The sequence below is a fragment of the Zonotrichia albicollis genome, chromosome 10, assembly GCF_047830755.1.
Source record: "Zonotrichia albicollis isolate bZonAlb1 chromosome 10, bZonAlb1.hap1, whole genome shotgun sequence".
Lineage (NCBI taxonomy): Eukaryota > Metazoa > Chordata > Aves > Passeriformes > Passerellidae > Zonotrichia > Zonotrichia albicollis.
This window is the reverse complement of record NC_133828.1, coordinates 9,421,715-9,445,731: the sequence shown is the minus strand read 5'-3', so window position 1 is coordinate 9,445,731 and position 24,017 is coordinate 9,421,715. Positions and strand designations below refer to the sequence as shown.

At 44.8% G+C, this 24,017-nt stretch overlaps 2 protein-coding genes across 2 annotated transcripts in view; one reads left to right on the top strand and one right to left on the bottom strand.

Annotated features, from left to right (window-relative positions):
- Positions 1-23,162, bottom strand: part of CFAP221 (cilia and flagella associated protein 221) — a 55,010-nt gene extending 31,848 nt beyond the window's left edge. Inside the window, exon 1 of the mRNA XM_074547956.1 lies at positions 22,656-23,162. The gene's annotated coding sequence lies outside the window, so the exon portion shown is untranslated. The remainder of the gene's footprint in view (positions 1-22,655) is intronic.
- Positions 1,325-22,993, top strand: SCTR (secretin receptor). Its single transcript, XM_005487935.4, is given in 13 exon segments — positions 1,325-1,885; positions 5,297-5,423; positions 9,599-9,709; positions 13,598-13,701; positions 13,996-14,093; positions 15,070-15,202; positions 16,028-16,181; positions 16,270-16,330; positions 16,862-16,931; positions 19,569-19,660; positions 19,748-19,886; positions 20,064-20,105; positions 21,118-22,993. Coding segments are annotated over 13 exon segments (1,383 nt in total). The 5' UTR covers positions 1,325-1,810; the 3' UTR covers positions 21,295-22,993.
- Positions 23,163-24,017: the final 855 nt, after the last annotated feature.

The window sequence follows — 24,017 nt, the reverse complement described above, 5'->3', positions numbered from 1 at the left end:
GCTGCAATATGAATGGAATAATAAAATATTCCTTCAGCCAAAGGAAGAGAGAGAAGGACTTGGCGTCCCACCGAGATGATGCAGCATTGTCAGTGTGGTTTCTTCAGACTATACAGCGACCATTGTCTGTCTGCCTCCCAGACCCCCTCTCAACTGTTTGCTCAACCCTTTGATATTTTCAACCAAACTCTGTGGGGAAGCAGATGTCTTCGAGAAATGAAAATCACTACAAGTGTGGACTGGGGGAAGGGAGACTGAAACATTTGCCATTTGAGGGGGAAAGGATGCTGTGTGAGTGTGCTGGATGAGCAGGACAGAGCCAGTGTGGGGTTCAGCAAATGCTGCTGCTTGCCTGACTGCTGCTCTGGGACTGTGGGGAGAGATGAGGCTGGTGTGCAGGGAAAGAGGGAGCATTGCAACTCAGTGATCTTCATGAGAACATATAAAGATGAGCTGGAGTCAGGATGGGCATGGAAAGGACAGCATTTTCTAGGCAGCCCAAATTCCTTCATTTTTTGTGCTGCTCAGTGGATAACTTGTTTAATCCAATGGCAGGATTTCAATACACAGGCAATTAGCCATATATTTTTCCTAGTCATTGACTTTACTCATAAACCTGGAGCACATCTGTGTTCTGGGCAGCACTTCATTAAATTTGACCTGTCTGGTGACGACAAATTGGAATAGGTGGTAAAAGATGTTTTGAGACAAGCTGAGGACTGCCGTGCTTGGAGAAAGAGCCCTGGTATACACAGTGCAAACTTTGGCTCTTTTTTGAAGCTGTATTCAGTATTGTGCTAGAAATGAATGTGGCCAGCAAGGGTTTGGAGTGCCTGCCTTGGCAGCTGGGAGCTCACACCCAGCTAAACACACAGCCCCTTTACAATAGTTTTGCCACAGAAACAAAACCAGGAACAACAAAGAGTGCTCTGCTGACAGGTGAGGGGACTTGCCAAGGAACAATCTTTGGGAAAGCCAGGGTGTCTGAAATCTACATGCCAGAAACAAAGTGCCAGTGGGATCCAAATGCAATGACACCTTGCAGCCTATGGCATTTGGATGAAATGCAGACTGGCTGTTTCTTCAGATGCTGGGTAAGAGAATGAAATCTAGGGAGTATTTGGAGTCCTCTCTGGAAGGGAAGAGCAGATTCCCTGTTTATCCCAGACTAGAAGTTGTCTTTGGCTCTGGCAGCTGTGCTCAGCTGGGCTTGGTGGGACACGCAGGCAGCTGCCTCACCTGCAACAGGCTCTGCCAGCTTCCTGTTTTCTGCCTCTCAGGGACGTGTGTTCCCTGTGGGAAGCATGTGCAGAGCTATTGGGAGCAGAAAGCAGTGCAGGCAGCCTGAAACACATTCCTCCAACTCGGTTTCTCAGCAGAGCACTTATTCCAGCTGTACTTCCCCTTGTCTGTTTGCCCCTGCTGTTGTGGGGCTGACATCCTACAGGGGAGTGCTGCTTGGTCCCTCATTGTGGGAGCATGAGGAACGATCATTGCCCAGCGACACCCATCGATAACAGTGAATAATAGCCAGGAAGGGAGGCAGACAGCAGTAGGAACATGTGCTCAAGAGAAGTGCTGCAATTCTTGGGACAGGGCGCTTCTGCAGAGGAGGAGGAGAGTTGCCGGGTGGACGGGAGGGGGGGTCCTGTCACTGCTGATGCTCTCTAGAGCTCAGCAGCTGGAGAGAAACATTGGCTAAGGATGGTCAAAGCTGGGAAGCGAAAAAGGCAAGGAGGGAAAAGGATGAAGTGAAAAGAGCTAGGAGCCACACTGGAGAGCGTACAAACAGCCTGCTGACCTCTGATGCATGAGGCATGAAGAAAACAGACTGTGATTGACTATGTGGACCATCTGGGTAATCTTCTGGCTTTCAACTGTCCCGGTAGGTGCTCAGATCTATTTATTCCCGTTTGCATGGAATCACATGTTATCTGAGTAATGCTGAGCACCTCTATTTCATGAAGTTGTGGTGTCTCTGTTTAAAAAGATCTGTGTAGAACCTAGGATTTTTTAATTTTCTTCTTGCTTCTGCTGCTTCCTGCACTAACTGACAGTGGCCAGATGACTAGATGCTGGATGCCTCAGTTTCCTCACCTTTATAAATACAGAAGTGTTACTAGCACACTTTGACAAACACAGCAGGTACTGTGTTGAAGGAGAAAAGATTTAACTCCATTCAGAGAAGCTTTACTGATTTACACCAGCAATCAACCGCTTAAGGGGCAATGCCCACATCTAGCAGTGCCTCCCTGTACTCAGATTGAAGGAATGTGAAGTGATGTTCATACCACAAAGTTTGTCTTTTTTTTTAGCTTTATCACTTTACTGAGATTTATGTGGCAGATTGTCACTGCTGAGCTCCAGGTGCTTGGACCAGTCAGAAAGGAGAGTGGAACCTGGGCTGTGATCTCCAGGTGCTGCTCAGGTTATTCAGATTTTGAATGCATATAAAACAAGGGGTAAAATATGTCTAGCTTGGGTGTGAGAAGTTAGGACAGGATCAAATCACAGTTTCATTGCAACAAATGCAAAAATCAATTTATTTGTCCCAGTAGGGAATTTGGCTCCAACTGTGAAAAAACCTGAGCTCTGCCTAGACATTTTAATTGCAGAGTGGATGCAATCTTCAAACCTTTTGCCTTTTGATGATTTTCTGCAATAAAAATTGTGACTGTGATTGTTTTCTTGTAATTTTGTTTTCTTGTTCTTAGTACTACCTAAAGGACTTTGTAAATAGATGTCATTGCTCGGAGTGTCCCTAAGAGCACCGGTTTCTATTGGTTCTTCTAGTGATTGAAAATACCTGTTTGGTTTTGCCAGGCATCTTTTGCTCCTTAAATCCTCTTATTATACTAAATCCACTTATTTTAAAATTAAATGGCTGTGAATTCTGGATAATGTTTAGATTCACTCATTTCACACTTTAAAAACTGTTAGCCGTTGCTGTCAATGTTGCAGAATTTTGCCTGTTCTAGAGATCTATTAATCACAGTTATCTCTGTTTGGAATGGGATTGGTATCTTGTCTTTTAACAAAATATGAAGAGGGTTTTCTCTCTGTCCTGGTTTCAGTTGGGATAGAGTTAATTTAGTAGCTGGTGAAGTGTCAAGGAGATCACAACTGTTTAAGGGAACTGTTTAGGAAGAGACATAGAAACAGCACGTAGAGGAGCCCCTTTTCCTCCTCGCTCTCCTGCAGCGGGGGCAGGCTGTTTGCTCCCACTTGTGGAGGGTAAACACGAGTGAGACTGAGCACAGCTGCTGGCAGAGTGGGGTTATCCGGCCGCGCCATGGGAAGCGGCTTTCGCATCGCTCCGCAAACATCCGAGCGCACCCCGCCTGCTCCCTCGGATGCCTGCGTTGGCACACAGTGGCTCAGGGACAGGCCCGGTGGAAAACAAGGGCTTTAAACCCACACCTGCAAGCTCTCTGCTTTCCCTGGGTAAAAATCCTGTTAGTTGCACATCTATTCCCAGGAAGGGATATCCAGCTGATTAAAGAATGGGGTGGACATCACTTTGTGCAGGCACTACCTATTGTAATTGTAAGGCACTACCTATGCTGCACTTCTGCTTGAACAACACATTTAGTGTAAGAAAGTAATGCTGTATTGTATCATCAGAGTGTTCTTCACAACTGTGTGTGCTAAAAGTGTGCGGCCTCACTCTAGTCATAAAGAAATAACACAGAATTTAAATTTTTGTAAAACAAAAACTTTCTTAGGACCCATATTTCTTAAAGGAAAACAGTACCCACACAATGTAAAGGCTTTTTTAAGATGGAGTGTTCCCTTGTTTCTGAGATCATTGTTAATATGATTCCTAGCATTTAGTTTTACATATGTTCAGTATCATCTCAACAACCCAGACTGGTTCTGTGTGATTCCAGAAAATTTATTACATTGTGCAAAACTGGGTGATTTCTAGTTCATTTATTTCATGACACACAAAGACAAGGGAGGAGGATACTGAAGTTAAACAAGTTTACACACCAGACCAATTAGGTGAGGTATGACAACACTGCTGAAAAGATCAATGTTGTTCAGAAATACAATACTCAAAAAATTTCCAGCCAATATAGTGGGAATATTGTCTCTAATGTCTGGTAGCTAAAATTTAATTGCAGAAAAGTAATAGTTCTCATTACAAGGTTTTCAGGGATTGTTCTTTCTCCAAAATCTAATCTGAAAGTGATCAGCAATACTACAAGATTTATTAGGTTGAGCAGTAATGTGATGCTGCAGGGCTGACTTTCTTGAACAAAGAACATAAACAAAGTCTATCTGATAATTTTCAAGTAATAGAGCCTGATGACTGGCTTCTAATTTCTTCATGGTGCATGTACATACATATGCATTTATGTATATGTACATAAAAGTTCCATAGTGAGAATTTATAGAGATTTTGGGCTTATCCATTAGAGAGAATTTATCTAATTCGTTATAATGGGCATGCACTTATATTCAGGTTTCTTGTGTCAAAAAGAACAGACACCGGTAAAAATAACTTTTACCCTGAAAAGGGTAAAAATACTTTTTTTCTGAACAACATAACTGTTAAGACCTTGTCCTGCAAATAATTTTGTAATGATTTTCAATATTTGTCATTTTAATGGTCTGTAGCTGTTTGGTTTTTTCACTGATTTTGGTCCAGCTGCATAAAACATAAACACACATAAATTGCTACATCAAGACTGAGTGAATATTAACATTCCCACATGGTTTTATGAGAAAGGAGCCTGGGAAGATATGAAAATGACCTTAGGACAAATTGCCATCTAGGTTCTCACGAAAATCTGGGGGAGATTCTGCTTTCAGGTGGGCTCCTGCAGCTACTAGATGGTAGCAGGGAAACAGGCTTGGGTGGTCTGCCACCAGTGGGCATATTTGGATCACTTGTGCCCAGGAAAATGACCTGCCAGGTGTATGGTTTAACACAGCCATGGGTGAGTGATTAATTCTCTGTTACTCTAGGAGACTCCAGCAGTGTCCTGGATGTTTCTGCAGTCTTTTGGAAGAGCATCCTGTTCATGTACTTAATTTAGCAGAATAACACATTTTTCTCAATGTCAGTAATGTCAGCAAAAGGGAGAAGACACAAACTCAGTCTGTGTTCGCCTGCTGCTACTACCAAAATGCAGACTGAACTGGGAAAATCGTCTGTATTTCAAGGAAATATTGCTCACAATCAAGTGATAAATTTGCATGGGGAATATGAGAATAAAAAGGATAGATTCTGTCGAGATTTTATAAGTTTTAAGAGGAAAAGTGATTCCACTGCTTTTAAAATTTGTAGATCAAAGCTATTCCACCTGTCTGTGACCTTCTGAGCGTCCTGAAAAGGGAGGAAGAAAAGTGTGTGGAGACTCTTTCTCTGGAGGCAAGGAACAGAACGACTGAGAATGATCTGCTCCTGAGCTCAGGTAAAGGCTGAACAAATGCACATGAAAAAACCTACTATCACATGAACTGGGTGCCTCAAACTCAGATACCCTGGCATCCCTTCCCTTCTCTCCTTTAAGAGCAGAAAAACAGGTAAGATCTGTTACAAGTCTTTGAGAGTGGGATTTTGACCTTACTGTGACAGGAAGAATTGTGGGAACTTTCTAAGGCAGTTGCTTGACTGCAATCCTCACAACTAGGGAACACACCAGCAACAAAATCTTGCAAATTGCAATCATGTCTTCTTGGAAAAGGATAATTTAAAAAGTCACCCTGGCAACTGCAAATTTACTTAACTATATTTACCTTAAAAATCAATGAAGATCAGCAGCCAACATTTCAATCACGTGGCTTGAAGGTCCTCATTGCTTCCTCCTTGTTCCAAGTTACTGTCACCTAAGAGAGTTCTTGAATTTCAGCGAGTATTTATCATCATACAAAGGAGCTTTTTGGCCTGGGAAAGTTGTGGTACTGAGTCCTCATCATGTGGAGCTTTGCTTTCACAGCTGAGCAACTGGGGTCATGTGCAAGGGATTATTAAACCTTGCCTGTGAACTGCGTGTTATTTCCCCCAGGCAGCTGCTGGGTCAGCATCTCAGAGAGAACACTGGGTGTAGGCAACACATGTGACTATTTTTAGTGTGTGACCAGCCATCATCACTGAGGATGGGGGTGTGTCACTCACAGAATCCTGCACACTGGGTGTGCTGATTCTGGGCGACTTTTGTGCACTGTAACATGGGCAAGGTTCTTACCAGCATGAGAAGGGAAGGAGCACCCATAGATGTGCTGTGTGCAGGCTGTCCTGCCCACAGATAGGCTGCCACGTGGAGCTAGAGTTAGTTAAGGTGTTTTCTTTGTTTCAAAGCCACACTCTCTAACAGAGAGTGTTGGAGACACAGAACAGCCTCACTATGATGTGGCCCAAGGACAGAACTCAGAGGAAGATCCATTGCCTGGTTTCTTAGGATGCCTTGCATCTTTCTCTGTTACTGTTTGATGCCTGTCCCTTGCAGACTGATGGGTGTGAGCACAGCTTCAGGGCAGTACAGCCACATGGCAGTGACAGGATAACTTATGGCAGACTTCCAGGTACTCCATAAGGCAGATCTGTCCCATTGCATGTAAGAAGTTTGATGATATTAATAAATCAGTATAGTTTGTTTCCTTCAGTGAAGAGCAGGTTGGTTTGTCAGCCTATTTCTTTTTCTGCTTTGATCCTGTGATATGGCTCTAATGTTCAGCTCTGTGTTTCCTTGGCACCAAAGCTCCACAGCAGATGCAGACAAGTAAAACTCCACAGGACCTTGCCAGTGTGGACCTGCACTAGCATTAGCAGGCAATAGCATTTTACAGATGGTCTTGTTTTATCTCAGGCAAATAGTAGCTTCTCAGCAGAGATTTAATCCAATTTTAAACTGGATCCACACCTTAAAATTCACCCAAGGCCTTTCGTTATTGGAATTTTAAAATGTGGTAATTCTACCTAAAATTCTACCAAACTCTGAGAGAGGTTTGTTACCTTGGTAAATTAGGGAATAATGCTTCTATTCTGGGAAAAAACACACCTGAAAACACCTCCAGCCTTTAAGGTATCTGCATGCTTGAAGCCTATGAGGAGAAAACCCCATACAAGGATTTCAGTTTGAAGAAGAGAGAAACAAAGCTGAGGAATTCAGTGCATACCCTGCCTCTGTATGGTGGGTCATACAGAGGGGAATAAAGGTGGCTTTGCAGGATGTGGGGCACCTTCCACACCTCGCCCTTCCTGCAGCTGCCCCAGAAGCTTTGACTGGCACAGGCAGGAAAATGGACAAAGCAATGGACAAGCTCCCACCATGCCATCTCTGCTGCAGGGCTCACATCTCTGTGAAGATGGCACAAACAAAGGAATTCTTTGCTGAGGAATCAGGCACCAAGTACCTGAGCAGTGAGTGTTTCTTATCCTCCTGCAGTAAAAGGGAAAAGGGACTCTGCCCTTGTGATAACATTAGCTTGGGAAAGGAAGCAGTGTAATATTAACATAACCCAAGTCACAGTTATGCTCTTTTTAGTGCATGAGTGAGGACAAGGAAGTTCTCTTGGGAGCAAGGAGCAGGGCTGGGAAGCTGCTGGAGGCCTGGCACCCCTGATCATGGTGACACCATGTATTGCTACCAGGAGAAAGCTCTGAGTGCTGCTGGAGACACATCCCAAAGAGCACAGGGCTCTGTGAGGGAGATGTTGTTGTGCTTTGTCTCCACCCTGAGGCTCTTTATCTAGCTGGGGGTGGGAGACTCCAGCGATTAGCTACGAGGAGTGGCAAGAAGCCCACCTGCCGAAGAAATAGCTTGGCTGGTTTTTTGTTTTCTCTTCCTGGATGGAAACCACCCAGCATCATAATTTTGCCAGGTTTTTCTGGAAATTTGGTCTGATTTTGGGGTTTTGTGCCTCTAGTGTTGGCATGAAGGTTGGATAAACCAAGCAATGCAGCATGTTAAGTCATATATATCACCCAAGGTGGAGCTTTGCTTGCCTTTAAGCTTTTGCTTTGAAGTAAATCCTTTCCAAGACTTATAAACATTGGCACAGGGAGGACACCAGGGCTGAGGTGCTGCCCTGGCTGTGAACAGCTCTGTATTTTCAGGCACTAGGACTGTCGCACAAAAGGAAATCAATGCATTTCTAGAAATGTAAATATTTTTGTCAGGCTAATGGAGGCTGGCCTTATAAAGCATGAAGTGTTTGAGGAGAGTGCTTGGTCAGCACTTCCTCCCCTTGGCTTTCAGGGAGCACGCAGGGCAGACGGCACACGCCCGGATACAGCAGGCACAGCGTAGTCCTGACATGCCCCAGTGGCCTTTTTACCCCTATTTTGTTGCAGAAACCTCAAAAAAGGCTGTGATAAAACCATTGACAGGGAGTGGAGGCAAAAGGGAATGAATTTGAATGAGTTCAGCCTGTACCTGGAGACGAGCAAAATAAGAAACGGTAGGATTGCAGTTTCCCTTTGGTACAAAGAGATCAAATGTAAGTCTTCTCCACTAACACTCTGCACCTCAGGCCAAAATTAATCCATGCCAGCATCCAGCACCTAAGCAAGAGGTCTAAGTAGAGATCACCATCATACTCTGCTCCATTGGCCACCAGATGAGCTCCCTGATGCATCTCTACCAGCCCTGCCAGAAGGCATTGCAGTCAAGCTGAGGGTGCAGCTGGAAAGTCTCCCTCCCTCCCTCCCCGACTGTGACAAGCCCATCCTTAAAACAAGCACCTAACTGAAATGGGCTGAGTCTGGGGAGCCAAGCTCAGTGAGTGGTCTGATGGCATTGCTCACTTCACTGCAGCCTGAGCACAGTGAAAGAGATGAGTGTTTCTGGCAACAAAAGGAAGACATTGATGCTGCTCCTCTCTATCCTTTCCCCAGTATGATGAGATTAGCTCAGCTGGTTAGGGCATAGTGCTAAAACCTCTACATGGGTGTGATCCCCAAATGGGCATTCACTTAAGAGTTGTACTCTCTTTGTGGGTCCCTTGCAACTCAGAATAGTCTGTGATTTAAGTGATCTGTGGTTTAAGTATTAACCTGGATCTTTTTAGTCACAGAATCACTGAATGGGTGAGGCCGGAAGGCAGCAAATGGATCATGTGCTCCAACTTCCATGCTCAAGCAGGTCATCTAGCTGCATTTTTTCATATTTACAAAAATATTATATAAGGAAAACATTAGGATGACTCAAAGTGAAAGCGTTAGAAAGAGTGAAAATAAGTTTAAAAATTCCCATCTGATTTCCTTCATCTTTCCAGGGCCATTCAGTAGTTACCAGCAAACAGTTAGGTAGCAAAAGGCCTGATGTGAAGTTCAGAAAGACTTTAACTGCTATTTGTGTGTCTAGTAGAGACCAGTGGGATCAATGACAAGACTGGAACAAGTCTGGGAGCTTGCTGGGGCTGGTTTGAGGCAATCAGGACCTGCTCTGTCCTATCCAGGTCTCGGCAAGACTTGCTCTGTCTCATCCAGCTTGCTTTTCAGAGCACTGAGCATCTTTGTTCCTGTAGCTGCCTTGGTCCATGGGAGATGCTTGGAGATGTGTCCCAGTGTCTCATTGCTGGAAGAAGTTTCATGGTGTTGTGTCCCTGGGAGATGCTCTATGGTATTCCCTTGTTGTCCCCCCAGGCAGATGTGCTGGAATGTGGGACAACATGAGCTGCTGGCCTTCATCCTCTGTGGGACAGACTGTCAATGCTCACTGCCCTGAGTTCTTTCAGATGCTGACTGGGAAAAAAGGTAATGCTAAAATGATGTTTTCTCACCCAGATATTTTTTATTAAACACTTATTTATTAAACACTTTATTTTTTATTTCTTTACAAAGATGCCCCACTCAGGTCTGAACTTGAAATGAATATTTTCCCCTCCTTCTTTTGAAGAACCATAGATACTTAGCAGATCTGTTTCCCCCTCTAAGGTGAACATGAAAAAGCCTGAATTAAAGTAACAAGATCTTTTAAGTGTTTGTGTTTTCCAGCCAGATGGGAAAAAAAGTGCAGGAATTAAATGATATCCTGAAAATCAGATTTTTAGCATGGTTTCTCAAGGAAAAGGGTTTTCTCCACTCAGGCTCTGTGTTTATTTCTGTCCTTCCCTTTTAATAACTCCTAGAGCCAGTGGCTGGTCCCAGAGGAGCTTGATGGGGACAAAACTTTACACAGCATTAGGTTCACATGAGTTTTGGCAAAACATCCAGCTAGGCAGGCAGAAAAGATCCCCTTTTTTGCCTTCATTAAAAGGAAATCTGCTCTGGGGATTTCTCTCTTGCCTGTGACAGGATCCATACAAGTCACATAATCTCATGGAAATTCAGGTTTCATGGCTCACCAAACAGTTCACTCAAACAGAGGTGAGCTCAAGCAATGTTTTTTGTCCTTTTTTTCTGGGATATCTAAGCTAGAAATAAAGTGAAATTTACTCCCTGTAGACTACACTAATCATGAGCTATTAAGTAAGCCTGCTTTCTGTTCATTTCTGCTTTTCAGTAATGCCTCAGAAATGTGTTTATGTTTCTCTTTCGGGAGTTAATGATTCAAATGAGAAGAGGGTTTTGCATTCTTCAGTTATAGGGCACAGATTAATGATGTCCAGTGCTCACAGAAAAGCAGACAGATTAATTTTATGAAGGGAGGAACAGGAGACAAAGTATTAGATTGTCTAATAAAGATTATATAACTCAAAGGAGAAGCACTTAGTGCTCTTTAAATGAAATCAGACATGAGCCACTCAGATTAAAATAAAAACCTTGCTACTTTCTGTACACACGAACATTATCTGCCCTTTGAGCCCTTTAAGCTGCTTTAAAGCCAAAGGATAAACTACACAAAGGCTTAGATCGCTGAGGAAACCATCCGTCTGGCATCCACATCAGCACAGCGGTCCCGGCCCTGAAATGCAGGAACTGAAATCCCCGCCGGTCCAGCCACTAGAGGGAACTGCTCCCTGCCTCTGGCTTCTCACCGGGGAAGAGAGCAGGAATTTGTACATCCAAAGGTCATAATTACATCTCAGATGTTCGCTCCCTTATCTTGGGGATAGTCAGCTTAAACTTGCCCTCTTTATCGAGGAGCTGATAAACAGTAGTCAGAATGACAGTGCTCAAAACAGAGCCCCAAGACCTGGTCCATCATCATTAGCATCTTATTTCAGTCTCTGCATCTGGCATTTTGGGTCAAAGTCAGCAATAGTTTAGCCTCATTCTCATGGCCACCTTCTTCTTTGGTTTTATACTGTGGTTGGCTTGTGACTCCAGAGTTTATTTACTGCTACAGTCATTGCCCTGTTTGGAGCAATTTTGAAAAAGAAAAACAAAGATCTGCTTTCTTCAAAAGAAAAGCAAAGGTTTCCTCTCCTCACCACTCACAAAGCAGATGGGCAGCCACAAATGCCAAAGGCCCATATGTTAAGCCATGTGGATGGCTCTGAGCTCTGCTCAAACCCTGGTCTCTGTGCTCACTTCTAGACTTGGATTTGCAGCCCAGACTGTCTGGTCCCTTTCTACATAGCAGACCAAAGAAACAAAATTGTCTGGAACAGAGTAACAGAACTGAGCATGGTGTCTTAGGCAAGGAATGAAGGAAGGTGTGACAATCGTGAGGATTCAGGGGCAAAGACCACATCAGATAGCCCCAGTTCCACAGCCATCCCTTTAGCCAGAGTTCCTTCTTGCCTAGGCAATTCCAAAGTACCAGTAAACATCAAGCCAAATCCTTAGACAGACTGCAGACACCCAGTCTGCTCTGGGTGGGGCATGCTGCAGTTTCCCCAGTGTGTGTGTATAATCACATATAACTCAGGAGCATTGTAAAAATTTTCCTTGTCCCCATCCATATGATGTGCCTGGCACAATCTCTTGCGCAATAGCATGTGCACACCCACACAGAACTTCACTTTCTCTTGTCTGATCTGCTCTGACAGCCTCAAGCACCAAACAGTCACAGGCATGTTTACAAGCACAGTGTTTTGCTCCAAGTTAAGTAAGTGTGTCTTAATAGCTGATGCTGAAGTAGAGAATCTCCCACCACACCACCCTCTTGCTGGGTGCCAAGACAGGCTGGGGCGAACCTTTTGGGAGAACTGCTTCTTTTCCTGTTGTTGCTGCACTGCAGCAAAACATAGAAAACCTGGCTTATAAAGCAAGCCTGGCCCTTTCAAAGATGCAAAGTTGGAACAAGATGTTCAAAACAGCATCAGAATAATAGTCTGATAAGGACACACCCAGAGCTCTTTCCACTCAGGGTTCTAAGCCTGTTTGCTGTGCCTTGCAGGTTTACAGAGGTGAGTTCAAATCAAGTGCAGACATGCTGCCAGGTCACCAGCATTAGCCCAGAGGTAGCAGGAGCCCTGACTCTGTCCTGACAATTCCAGCAGGGCTCCAAAGAGGATTAACTGTGGCCAAACACTGCTGGATACGCATCTCCCTCAGTTTCCTCAGCAATGCAGGGGTGTTTTGCTAGAGCCAGACACCCTAAAGTCCTCATAGCTAAATGTGTGGGAAAAAAATGGACTTTTATGGTGCCCTCTGGCAAGGGTTGTACTAAGAACGACTGCTGGTTTCATGTCCCCTTTAAATACCTGTTAGCATTGCCATCACTGCAACAAAGCCAAGATTTCACTCCATGTTTTTGAAGTCTGATTCTTACCAGGCAGATCAATGTGATTAGGACAGTGGGAAGTTGTTTTACTTCTTTGTGAAAGTTTCTCTTCAGCATGTAACAAACATGCCTGCTAGGGCCACTTGCTTCCAGTGACATTATAAGTGGTGTTGGGCAGGACTTCCCACTTCCACTTTAGAGCCAAACATTAATGTGGACAAGTTCAAAACTATCCTGTTCAGCCATATGCAGCTTGCTGGGCATTTGTCTCACTCAGCATTAGGAGTCTAAAAGTCAGACTTTTTTTAAAAGTCAGTTTGTCTGACCCAGCAGAAAAGGGTCAGACAAACTGCCCTTTGTGGATACCAGTATGAAAAATTAGTTGAATTCTGCAAATGTCTATTTTTCTCTGAAGACAGCCCCAAGGGACACAGTTGGACTCGAGCACTCAGCTTTCCAGAAGCTGAGCTTAAGAGGGGAATTTCTTCCTAACCTTTAATTTGCAAGTAAGCAAGGAAATCAACTGTGTAAAATAATGCCCAGTGTGGGAAAAGACTTTTAGTATTCATTTAAATCTTACTGAAAATCTGTGACCATCTACAGTTTTGTGTTCTATTTGGAGCATGACAAACCACAGTAAGGAGGTGGGAGCATTCAGCAGAGTATCAGGTTTGCATGGAGCTCGAATCTGTGACTGAACAAGTCATGTGTTTGCTGATCTTGGAATAGTGGCCAAGAAACACCAGATGTACTGAGCAGTATTATTTATGTTGCAATTAATAAAAACACATCCATCACAGTCATCCCTGAGTGGGCAAACAATATTATGACCCACACAAGCACACTGGGCAAGCATCAACAGAATCAGCTCAGCTGCATTTTGCCTCCAGCTATGCAGAGAGCCCTGCCTGGGGCAACACACTCTCCTGGCTCTTGGAGCAACCCTACAAGGTGACTGAACCCTGAGGACAGCAAAGACAAAACCGGAAATGGTCATAACCCATTCTGTGTTTTTTATTGTTGCCACACAGGTTTTGTGTACCGAAACTGTACAAGTGAGGGCTGGTCAGAGCCGTACCCAAGACCTGACATTGCTTGTGGCTACAATGTCAACGACACCACCAACGAGGCCAGAGTGAGTCTGAGTGCCCATCAGCACAGATCTGCTGCTCTGGGGCCCTGGGGAGAAACACTTTTAGGAGAGACTGATTGATGTTGTGATTTAACCCAGGTGGGGTTATTTCTATTGGTGGTTTTCAGCATGAATACTTCCTGCAAATGATTGGAAGTGGCTGCTCAGAGTGACATTTCAGTAGCTGATTTTACAAGAATATTAATTCATTGAAAAGGAGGAAGGATCCTTCATTTGGTATGGGCTGATCTCTACCAGGCAAACAAGGTAAAGATGTGATTGCATGTTCCCCTGCAGCGTTCCTATTTCATGACCCTGAAGACCATGTACACCATTGGATACTGCACCTCCCTTGTGACATTGATGATAGCCTTGGCGGTCCTGGCCTCCTTTAGGTGAGGAGAAGCATCTCTGGTTTGTGTTTGGTTGGGGCTTCTGATCATCACAGCTGACAAAATCCTTCTATTGACTTTCTGGACAAGCTAAAAATTGAAGTATATCTGAAAACCTTTACAGAAATCAGTACAAAATTTATCTCTGAACCTGGTCTCCCAAAAAATTGTCAGGGCTGCTTATTATATTGTGCTCTCCTTTTCTTTCCAAATCATAGCTGGATGCATGCAGCAAATGGCATTTGCACCAACTCCCTGATGAGGTCTTCCCATGATCTCAGTGTCCTTTGGGCAGAGTCTCTTTCTCCCTGCTGCTCTTTTCCCCACTTGAGGCTGTGGCTAAAACTTTGTTCTAAGTGCCACTGCACGGACTTGTGGTAAAGTGTTTCAGGTTTCTATTAGCAATCTGACATGCAGCTTATCTTCACTCATCCCTGTAACCTGGAATTTGTACTGTGCTGCTTATTCAGTGAAATAATTTCCCTTACAGTAAATGTCAGGGCGGTACCTCTGGGCAAAGGAAACCCAACTACTTTGCAAATTTATGTTCAGGCTGCACAGCCTCTGGACACAGACTATGTGAAGATTTAATACAGAAAACACTGCAGGCACAAGTGCACTGTGCTGGCAGAATAAATAAATTCATCCAGGTGTGAATAAACACCTTGGGTTCATGTTGCTACAGAAAGGAGGGAGGGATGCTAGAACAAGCATATTGGCATGAAATCCCAATTTTCCTGGCAACATTCAGCTTGTTTTAGTACCTGAGTGGAGCAGATATGACTGTAGCTTTTTAAGGTCTTCTCTAGGATATCCCTCTTGGGAAATGCATTAGTCTTCCTTTCACAGACAGAACAACACTGTTCTTCATTTGTCAGTTTATCACTACTAAGGGTTGAAACCTGTTGTTTACAGCCACAGGTTCCTTACATTGGTGAGGAATGTCACTTCACTGGATCTCTCTCTCTTGTTTTTGCAGAAGGCTTCGCTGCACAAGGAACTACATCCACATGCATCTCTTCACCTCGTTCATTCTGAGAGCCTCATCCAACTTCATCAAGGATGCAGTCTTGTTTTCCTCTGAGGACACAAATTACTGTGGGGCATACACGGTAACCCTCTGCTCACCAGCTTGCTCCACCCCTCAATCTCCCAGCAGGATCCTAGCAGGGTTTAGTGTACAGGGAAGGAAATCTTCATCCCAACTTTATGTTCATCATGAGGGGTTAAGGGGGAAGAGAGCTATGCTCTGCCCCTTCTCTGAGAATACATTAAATATTGCTGACTTACACTGCAGTGTGAGGCCTGATAGTAAGATATGGCTTGCACTCAGACAGTCTGTGACCTCCCAAATTTTGAAATGTTTTTGCCTTTTTCTTTTTATTGGCAGCAAACTATTTCAAAAATTTGGGTGTGAGGAGGGGTGAGCAACACTGAAGGTGATGGTCAATGGTTTAAATGAAAAGATAAGCATACGGGAGAGGAACAAAAATAGGCTTGTTCTGTTTTGTTTTATCCCACTAGTTTTTCTGGATATTTGTTGTAGAAAAACTACATTTTGAGAACATTTTAATTTGTCTTTATCAACTGCTTTTCTTGGGGGTAAAAAAAGGATTGACAATACATTCATACCCTTCTCTAAGGTGATGTTTGTGTTGCTGGTACTAGGAAGATAGTAATAGTGACATTCCCCTGAGACAGTAACATGAATCCAAATGTCCATGACACGTTCAGTTCTTCTAGTGAGGCAGTTGATTAATGCATTTAGGAGTGCCAGTTCTGCTTTCTTGTCATGTGAACCCCTGTCTCGAGGACACCCATTTAGTCCCCTAATTGCTATAAAATCTCTGTTTGCCAAGACTAATTTACAGCTCTCTGTCTCTGCTAGAAGGTAGGAACAAACCCAGGCAGGAGCTAATTATGCTCTCTTTCCTCAGGCTGGCTGCAAGCTCACCATGGTCTTCTTTCAGTATTGCATCATGTCTAACTACAGCTGGCTCCTGGTGGAAGGACTGTACCTCCACACTCTCCTGGTGATCTCCTTCTTCTCGGAAAGGAAGTTCCTCTTGTGGTTCATCGCCCTTGGATGGGGTACTGGTTCTCCCTCAGTGAGGACAACTGGATTTTTTCTGCCTTTGGCATGGACTTGTGAAGCAGTAACTGCTTTTTGCAATTGCAGGTGCCCCAGCGGTGTTTGTGGCTGCATGGGCAGCTGCTCGGCATCTCCATGAAAATATTGGGTAAGTGGTGTGGAGTGGGGGAAGCTGGCATGCCAGGGGAGCATGCAGGCCCTGTGCAGCCTGTTCCATGGGTCCTGCTCATTTCTGATTGCTGGGAGCAAGTAAATCAATCAACACCCTGCTGTGGTGGAGCCTGCATCCTAGTGTGGGTGTGAGTAGAGAGGTACAGCTGAGCAACATGAGGAAAATCTTCCAATTCCATTTGAGCATTTTCAAGGGTAGGAGGTAGCCTTCAGGTATGAATTGAGACCACATGTTTTCAGTATCTATATTTAACTTTCTGAAAAGTGAAACTTTGTTTCTTTCTCTTCTCCCTTTCAAAATTTTGAACAGTGTTTGTGCTTTAAGGGAAGGACTTGTTTCTGTCCCGTGCAGGTGGGCAGTTTTCTGTCAGACACGTTGTACCACTCAGTGAGAACAAGAAATTTTGTAGAAAAGAGAATAGGGGCCTATCTAAGGTGCAAAACAGACTAAACCTGTTCGAAAAGATACCAATATTTTGATAACTGACTGCACCTTCTATTTTTACAGGTGTTGGGACATTAACACTGATGCCAATACCTGGTGGATCATTAGAGGCCCCATAGTTGTGTCTATATTTGTAAGTATTTTCTGAGACATGCAGATTCAAACTGTGTTTTCAAATACTGTGAAGTCACAGCTCATCTACTCAACATGCTTTAGAAGTGTGTTAATGAACTGATCTTAGGCATGTGTCTGAACTGATGTGACCCATGAGTTACTGCTTAAGCAACTTCTGCTCAGCAGGACTTAGTCAGTAACTAATGCCCCAAAGCTAAATTCACAAAAAAAGCTAGAGTGTCCTCCCAAGAAGCAAGTGCCTGAAGAAGATCAGGTTTCCACATCCTGTTGATTTCACATGAACTTGGCTGTTTTGTGGAAGCTTGTTTTGGACTGTTTCAAGGAAAGCTCCAGAGGAGAAATGAGTGGCTGTACATTTCAGTTTCAATTACTTTTCTGTCTTCTGGTCAATGCCTCTCTCAGCAAAGCCAAAATCAACTTGCTTTACATGACCATTGGCTTTTGTTTTCAGGAATGAAAACAGTTCACAGGCTGCACGCATCACATATTAATGGACAGCACTGAGGCAATGCTCAGTGAATTAAGGCACAGGCATTGGAACTCAGAGTGAGCCTGCCCAGTGCTCCGACAAGAGCAGTTTGGTGTGTATAATACTCAGCACCTATGTTTTGAGCATTTGCTGGTACTCTCCTTCAGAGCTTTAGGTACCAGTGGGCTGGAGCTGCTGCTTGGGATAGTTCTGCCTGATGAAGATGCTGTGGGTCAGACCATGCTGCAATGACCTGTCTGAAACCCTAGCCCAGAAATTGGGTTTTCTCAAGTAACCTACTGACACCCCAAGCAAAACCCCAAGGGCTGGTTGAGGTTTTCATGTTTCCAGTAAGAAGCATTTTGTTTGCAAAACACAAACTGCAACACTTGCACACTTCTCAGAAACCCAGGCAGCAGAGATGGTGGGTTAAAGTTCTGCTCCTATTGACCAGTGAGCAGCCCTGCATCCCCACAAGACAAGCAGCAGACCGCACAAGTAATTTGGGGTCATGGCATTTATTTTTCTTTATGAAACAACCCTCATGCTAGGAGCCACTGAGTTGTATATAAAAGCCAAGGAGACCCAGGCAAGACAAAAAGCACAATCTTAGTTTATCTTTTGGCAGCCCCCACCCGCTATCGCCTCCCAAGAGTCCTCAGGATGCTGATCCTGCCTTGTTTAGCTACTGAGGGCAGAAGCCGCCTGCATGACTCTGCAGGTTTTCCTCAAAAGAGGCTTTACTCAAGCCCATAAGCAAACAAACAGCCAGATCTCAAAAACCCAGATCTAATCTCTGTATTCCTCACAGCCTTCAGCAGTTGAAAGGGCAGAAAACCAGCACCGATAAACACCTTTGTGCTCCCAGGCTTTTGCTCATTCCTGCCCTGCCCGCGGGCAATTCCTCCGGGCAGGAATCCCAACGCTCCCCCTTCCCCTGTGGTTTTATCAGTGAACAGCCCTGTTCAACCAACAGCTCTTCCCTGGCCTAATGGATTAAAAATCCCAGCATACCCTGACCTGAACCCCCTTTGCTCCCCACCACCGCTGAAGTATTTCCTTCCTTCACGCTCCCCACTTCTAGCTCCCCCCAGCTCTACTCCTTTCCTCCTCCCTCCCCATCTTCCCCAAACTTCCATCCCTCTCCAGACACCCTCAGCGGCCACAGCTGCTCTCCTTCCATCCGGTAACTTTAAAGAACTCAGGGACTTTCTGTGTCTGTCCCATCTCCAGCAGACCCGGTTTTTTAGGGAGACCCACGCCCCCGAGCGCTTCTGCCATGCCCCGAGCACGCTGGACCCGCCATGAAGAGGATGCACCTCTGCCATGGTGTTTGCCGGCCCAGGGAAGGGCTAAGGGCCAGCCACCAAGCAGGGTGCTGCAGAAAGGGTACAGCTCTACAAGGCGCTGCAGAAGGGCTACAGCTCTGCAGGCTGTGCAAGCCAAGGGCAGATCAGCCCCAGGTCGCTCCCCACCACGGGACAGACAGACAGACAGACAGACACGCTCAGGCGGCTCTACCTCCCCTGCAACTCCCACTCTTTGCCTGAGGGTCCAACGAGCAGCAACAGCTATTGCCTCATCTGCACCCAAACTGAGCAGATCAGCATTTTTATCTGATATCCACCCTTCGAGAGGGGGAGAATGCAAAAGGAAGAGCTCCAGTGCCGACTCTCTCCTCTCCCCAGTTTGAACTACTCTGCCTCGTGATCCCAAACCACACGGAGTGTTTTGAGCAGGGAACAAAGAGCACTCGTAGTCCCAGTTAGCAAGTGATAGTGACAGCTCCAGGGCTGCCCCTTTGCTGGCATCCAAGTGGGGCCAGATTGTGCAGAGGCTGTCAGAACCCCACAGTCAGAGGGGACCAAACCCATGCTCCTGGTTTCCCTGCCTTTTAGTGATTTGCCTGGATAACAAGCCCTGACCATCCCCATTACTAAAGCTGCAGCAAACCAGCAGGGAAAGCAGCCAGCATCCAAGCCCAGGGTGGAGAAGCGGGAACAGAGACTGGGATGGGAACATGGACTGAGGCAGGCCAGACCCAATCCTTCTATTCTTTCTCCCCAAAGTGGCTCTGCTGATACCTGCCAGTTTAAGTGGATAATGGGTTTGTTGTTTGGTGGGTTGCTTTTGTATTCTTACTTTGGTTTTGATTTTTTTTTTCAGATTAATTTCATCCTCTTTGTCAACATTTTAAGAATCCTGATGAGGAAGCTCAGCTCCCCTGAAAAACGGAGCAGTGATTTCAACCAATACAAGTATGTCCCTTACATCCCTTATAAGATATTCAAGGCCACCTGAGCATTTCTTGCTCCTTCTACACCAGCTTTTCCCTCTGTTTTCAGGAGACTTGCAAAGTCAACACTCCTCCTCATCCCCCTCTTTGGGGTCCACTATATCATCTTTGCTTTTTTCCCTGAGGATGCAAGCAGTGGCACAATGGAAATTCAGCTGTTTTTTGAATTGGCTCTTGGATCATTCCAGGTAATATTTGACAAGCTATTATTTCTTTAAAATAAGAAAAAGAGGTAGAACATATAACTCTGTAACAGAGCTGAGTTTCCAATGGCAAAGCCAAGCTGTCTGATTTCCCTTGAGATGCCTCATCCCCATTCAAAAGCTGAAACTGCAATCTGTGACCACGGTTCTTTTATCTTTTAGGGCTTTGTTGTGGCTGTACTTTATTGTTTTCTTAATGGTGAGGTGAGTTTCATGTGTATAACATTCTTTTTTATTGCTGAAGCATGCCTCGTTAATCAGTGGGATACATCCCCCAATGAATTACATGTTTTGTCTGAGGGTTTTCTTCCCAGCTACCTAACATCACTCTTGAAATTCCTCCTAGACCAGGCAAGCCTAGGTAATTGTATGCCAGATGCAAACTTCACCTCTCAACTACTGCAACCCTTTCATAAATCAGATAACATTATTAGTGTCTGGGAACTGAGGGTGGGAGCCCCATCCCTCACACAGTCACACTGACAGCCGATGGTTCTGACCGGATGACACCATTATCTGCCACCCCATCCATGGCTGCTTTATTTACTCAGTCCTTAGGAGGAAATTTATCAAAAGCTATGCCCAGTCCAAGTTTATTAGGAATCTTTAAAGGTAAAGCTTTCAGTAGAGGGATTGTTTCCATTGTAGTTGCATGACAACTCCCAGGCTTCTGGGCTAGAACTTGCACTCTGAAATGCTGCTGCTGGTAGAGGTGGAGGAAAACATACAAACATACAAACCTGGAAGATGTAGAGCTAATTGGAAGGGGAAAAAAAAGGAAGCCAGTGCCTAAGAAAAGGTCACTTTGAAATAAAGGAGGGTTTTGAAATACTCTGACTGATCTGTCAACAGGGTTCAGAAAAAAGTGGTTTTGAAAAAAAAAACTATGTGTTTTTTTTTTACTTTAGAGTGCCAAAATGTCCTGATTTTATATCTAAAATTAAAATTCTGGAAAAATCTAAACCAAACCCTTCCTAAGGCCAGCTAGATTCTGTGAACAGTTTCACCTGCAATTAAATAGAAAGCTGTACGGCTGCAACAACAGTATCACTAGAAGTGTCAAGAAACAGCCCTACCTTAACCCTGGGGTTTAAATAACTAAGCCCAAACCTTGCCAAAGGTAACCCACTCTCATTTTCCTGTTATGCTGCTCTCTGCACTGCAGGGCTCCAACATAAACTAGCTGAACTAAGTATTTTGTGGCCTTCCTGCCTAGGTTCAGCTGGAAGTTCAGAGAAAGTGGAGGCAGTGGCATTTAAGCAAGCACTGGCGGCAGCACCTCAGCACCTCGGCGAGTAACGGAGGCAGCGGCTTGACCCAGGAGATGCAGATGGTGAGGTCCAGCCCAGCAGAGCACAGGAGAGGAACCCTCCAAAGGTCAAGTGAGCTGTAACTCTGTGCACCTGAGGGTGCCCCCACGCTCAGATACACACGGCTGAGTCCCACGGGCCGAGCTGGGACCCCTGTGTCCATGTCCAAAGCGGGACTTGGCTGTGGATCAGCGGTTCTTGGAGCACATCTCTTCGTGTATATCCTGTGCAGCACCATGGTTATTCTGCAAAGCAAAATGGGCCCAAATATTCTGCTCTTCCTTGAGTTTCTGCCCACAGTAATTTGTGTTTCTTTCCACACCTGCTGCTATTTCTACCTTAAATGTGACCTTCCATTTTTCGTGTGGCTCTCCAGCATGTTCCAGGCTAACTCAGGCTGGGGTTTTTTTTGATGTTCTTTATTTTTACTGCTGCAGAAGCTGGGAGGACATTGAATTTTGTATGATGAAGGTTACATGCCAGCTTCCATGGGTTTGAAATGCACAATTAATTAATCCCTAGCATTTATCAAGGTTCAAAGCCTCTCTGTTGTGCTGGTGGATGAATGGATGATGGACACTGAGAACATAAGGCACAGCTGAGCTCCAGTTTCCTCTCTGCATATCCATTGCTCCAGTGACAGTGGCAGGCTCAGACAGGTTTTTGCCTTTGCCTCTTTTAGCAGTGGAGACCTTGGGAACAACGGTGGTCCAGCTGGATGTTTGTATCATTTTGAAATGGTAACAAAGCTATTACAACATATTCCAAGGGTGACCAAAACTCTTCAGTAAAACAGCTCATCCCTATTGTGTCTGTACCTCTGAGACTTGATCAGCTTGTATTGGAAGGGAAGAAATGAAAGCTCTTGAGACATCTAAAGGTCAATTGAACTGGACAGTAGAAGCTATCTGGCAAAAAACAACACCATAGTGGCTACCAAAAATCTCTTTAGAGTCTACAGTTCCTCTGTGTACTGAAATCTGCAAGGCTGTGCACTGTAATATGCTGTCAAAAAGTATCTGAGCTATCACAGCTTTATGCTCTTAAGGACATAATTAAGCAGATTTCCCTGTTTTGAGTGGGAAAAGGATAAAATAATTAATCTGACAAATGAAATCAAATCTCCTACTTGATTTTGTATCCACATTTCCCTAGTTGGGGTGATTTTTGGCTGGGTTTCTTCAAGGGCAAAGATGCTGAAAGCAAATGGCGTTTATCACTTCTCCCTCCTTCCCACTTCTCCCTCCTTCTGATCACCTCCAAGACATTGGCAAAACATGCATGGCATGTCAAATGCTGCCTGGCAGCATTCCCCAACCCCCTCTGCCAAAACTGCTCCAACGAGCTTTTAATCACACCAAATGCCTACATGGCAGGCTTCTGCCATTTTGTCAGAAGACAAACATGCAGAGAAGTTCAAAGGATACATTCAAGCTTAAATTACCTGTACTGAAGCAGGTTTTTGAGCGATGTTAGTTCTATTTGAAACTCTGAGAGTCAGGAAAAAAGTGGTTTTCTTTCCACTGGCAGCGCTGACAGCTATCCCACAGCCTCTGTGATGCAGCAGAGAGGGCAGCCAGGGGAGGAAGGGCACTCAGCAGCAGGGAGAGCTTGGTGGGTGCTCCTGCCTGCTTGGCTTTCTTGGCTCATGCAGGTCACCCAGCAGCAGCAGAGCTGAGCCTCTTTACAACCAGGAAAAACACAACGAGATGTAAAGCTGTAAACTGGCAAGGAATCACTTTAAACTTATATTTTTGGAAATAGCAGGGTTTCAAGTTGGCTTTGTCCTCTAAAAATCAGCCAGAACAAGTGGAAGGAAGAAACGGGAGCAGGATCAGTCCCATGACCAAAGGAGAAGTGAAAGCCCCTCCCTGAAGGTTGGAATTAAAGATCTCACTTTTTGCTGACTCACCAAGCCAAGCAGAGCCTCCAAACTTGTCAGGGGTTCACTCTGTCCCAGGGCATTTAGCAAGTCAGATACTTCCGAAAAAATGTAATCTTAAATTTTCTCTCTGGCCTAAGAATGAGACCGACGAGGGTGAAACAACTTGTATGTTCCCTCTCTGAGAATTAAACATTCATCCTTCAAGCCAAAGCAGCTGTTTGCTTTAAATGCAAGTGCCTCCATCCAGCATAAATGAAGAAATACAGATTCAGAGATACAATAACATGTAATTAATTAGATCTGATGCAATTATTGGCTCTCACACGAGCCAGTGTAGGAGCTCAGCCCTGCAGTGCATAGTTAGGACCAGCACAAGATTGGGAGGAGGCCAGGCTGAGCATGACACCTATTTGTACAGGGGCATGCCACATGCCCCAGAAAAAAATACTGCTGGTTTTTATATTTAAAACCCCCCAGTTCTAGTATAAATTATTGTTTTACATGGCCATTTTGGTTTCACATGGCCATTTTGGTTTTATTAATCTTGCCTGAAATTACCAAGAAAAGTGAATTATTCCCAGATTCTGTATAACATGTTCATTTTAGGCATGAAGCACAAGCTTTGTTTGCATACAGAGCTAAACAACTCCATAAAAACTCCTGGATGTCAGCTGGATTTGGAGTCCTCAGCTCTTGGGGAAGAGCACCTCCACTTGGGAAGATCCCAGGAGCAGACAGCCCCTGGAGTTAGGATGCTGTGACCTTGTCCTGGTTTCTGCTGGGAAGAAAACTTCTGTCCTGGAAGAAACGCTGCTGCCAACCAGCACCCCAGGGGAATGGGCTCCTACCTCCCCCATCCCCTGGGCAGGCACCACAAAGGCTCCCTGCCCTGCTGGGGATCTTGCTTGTTTAGCTGTGCTG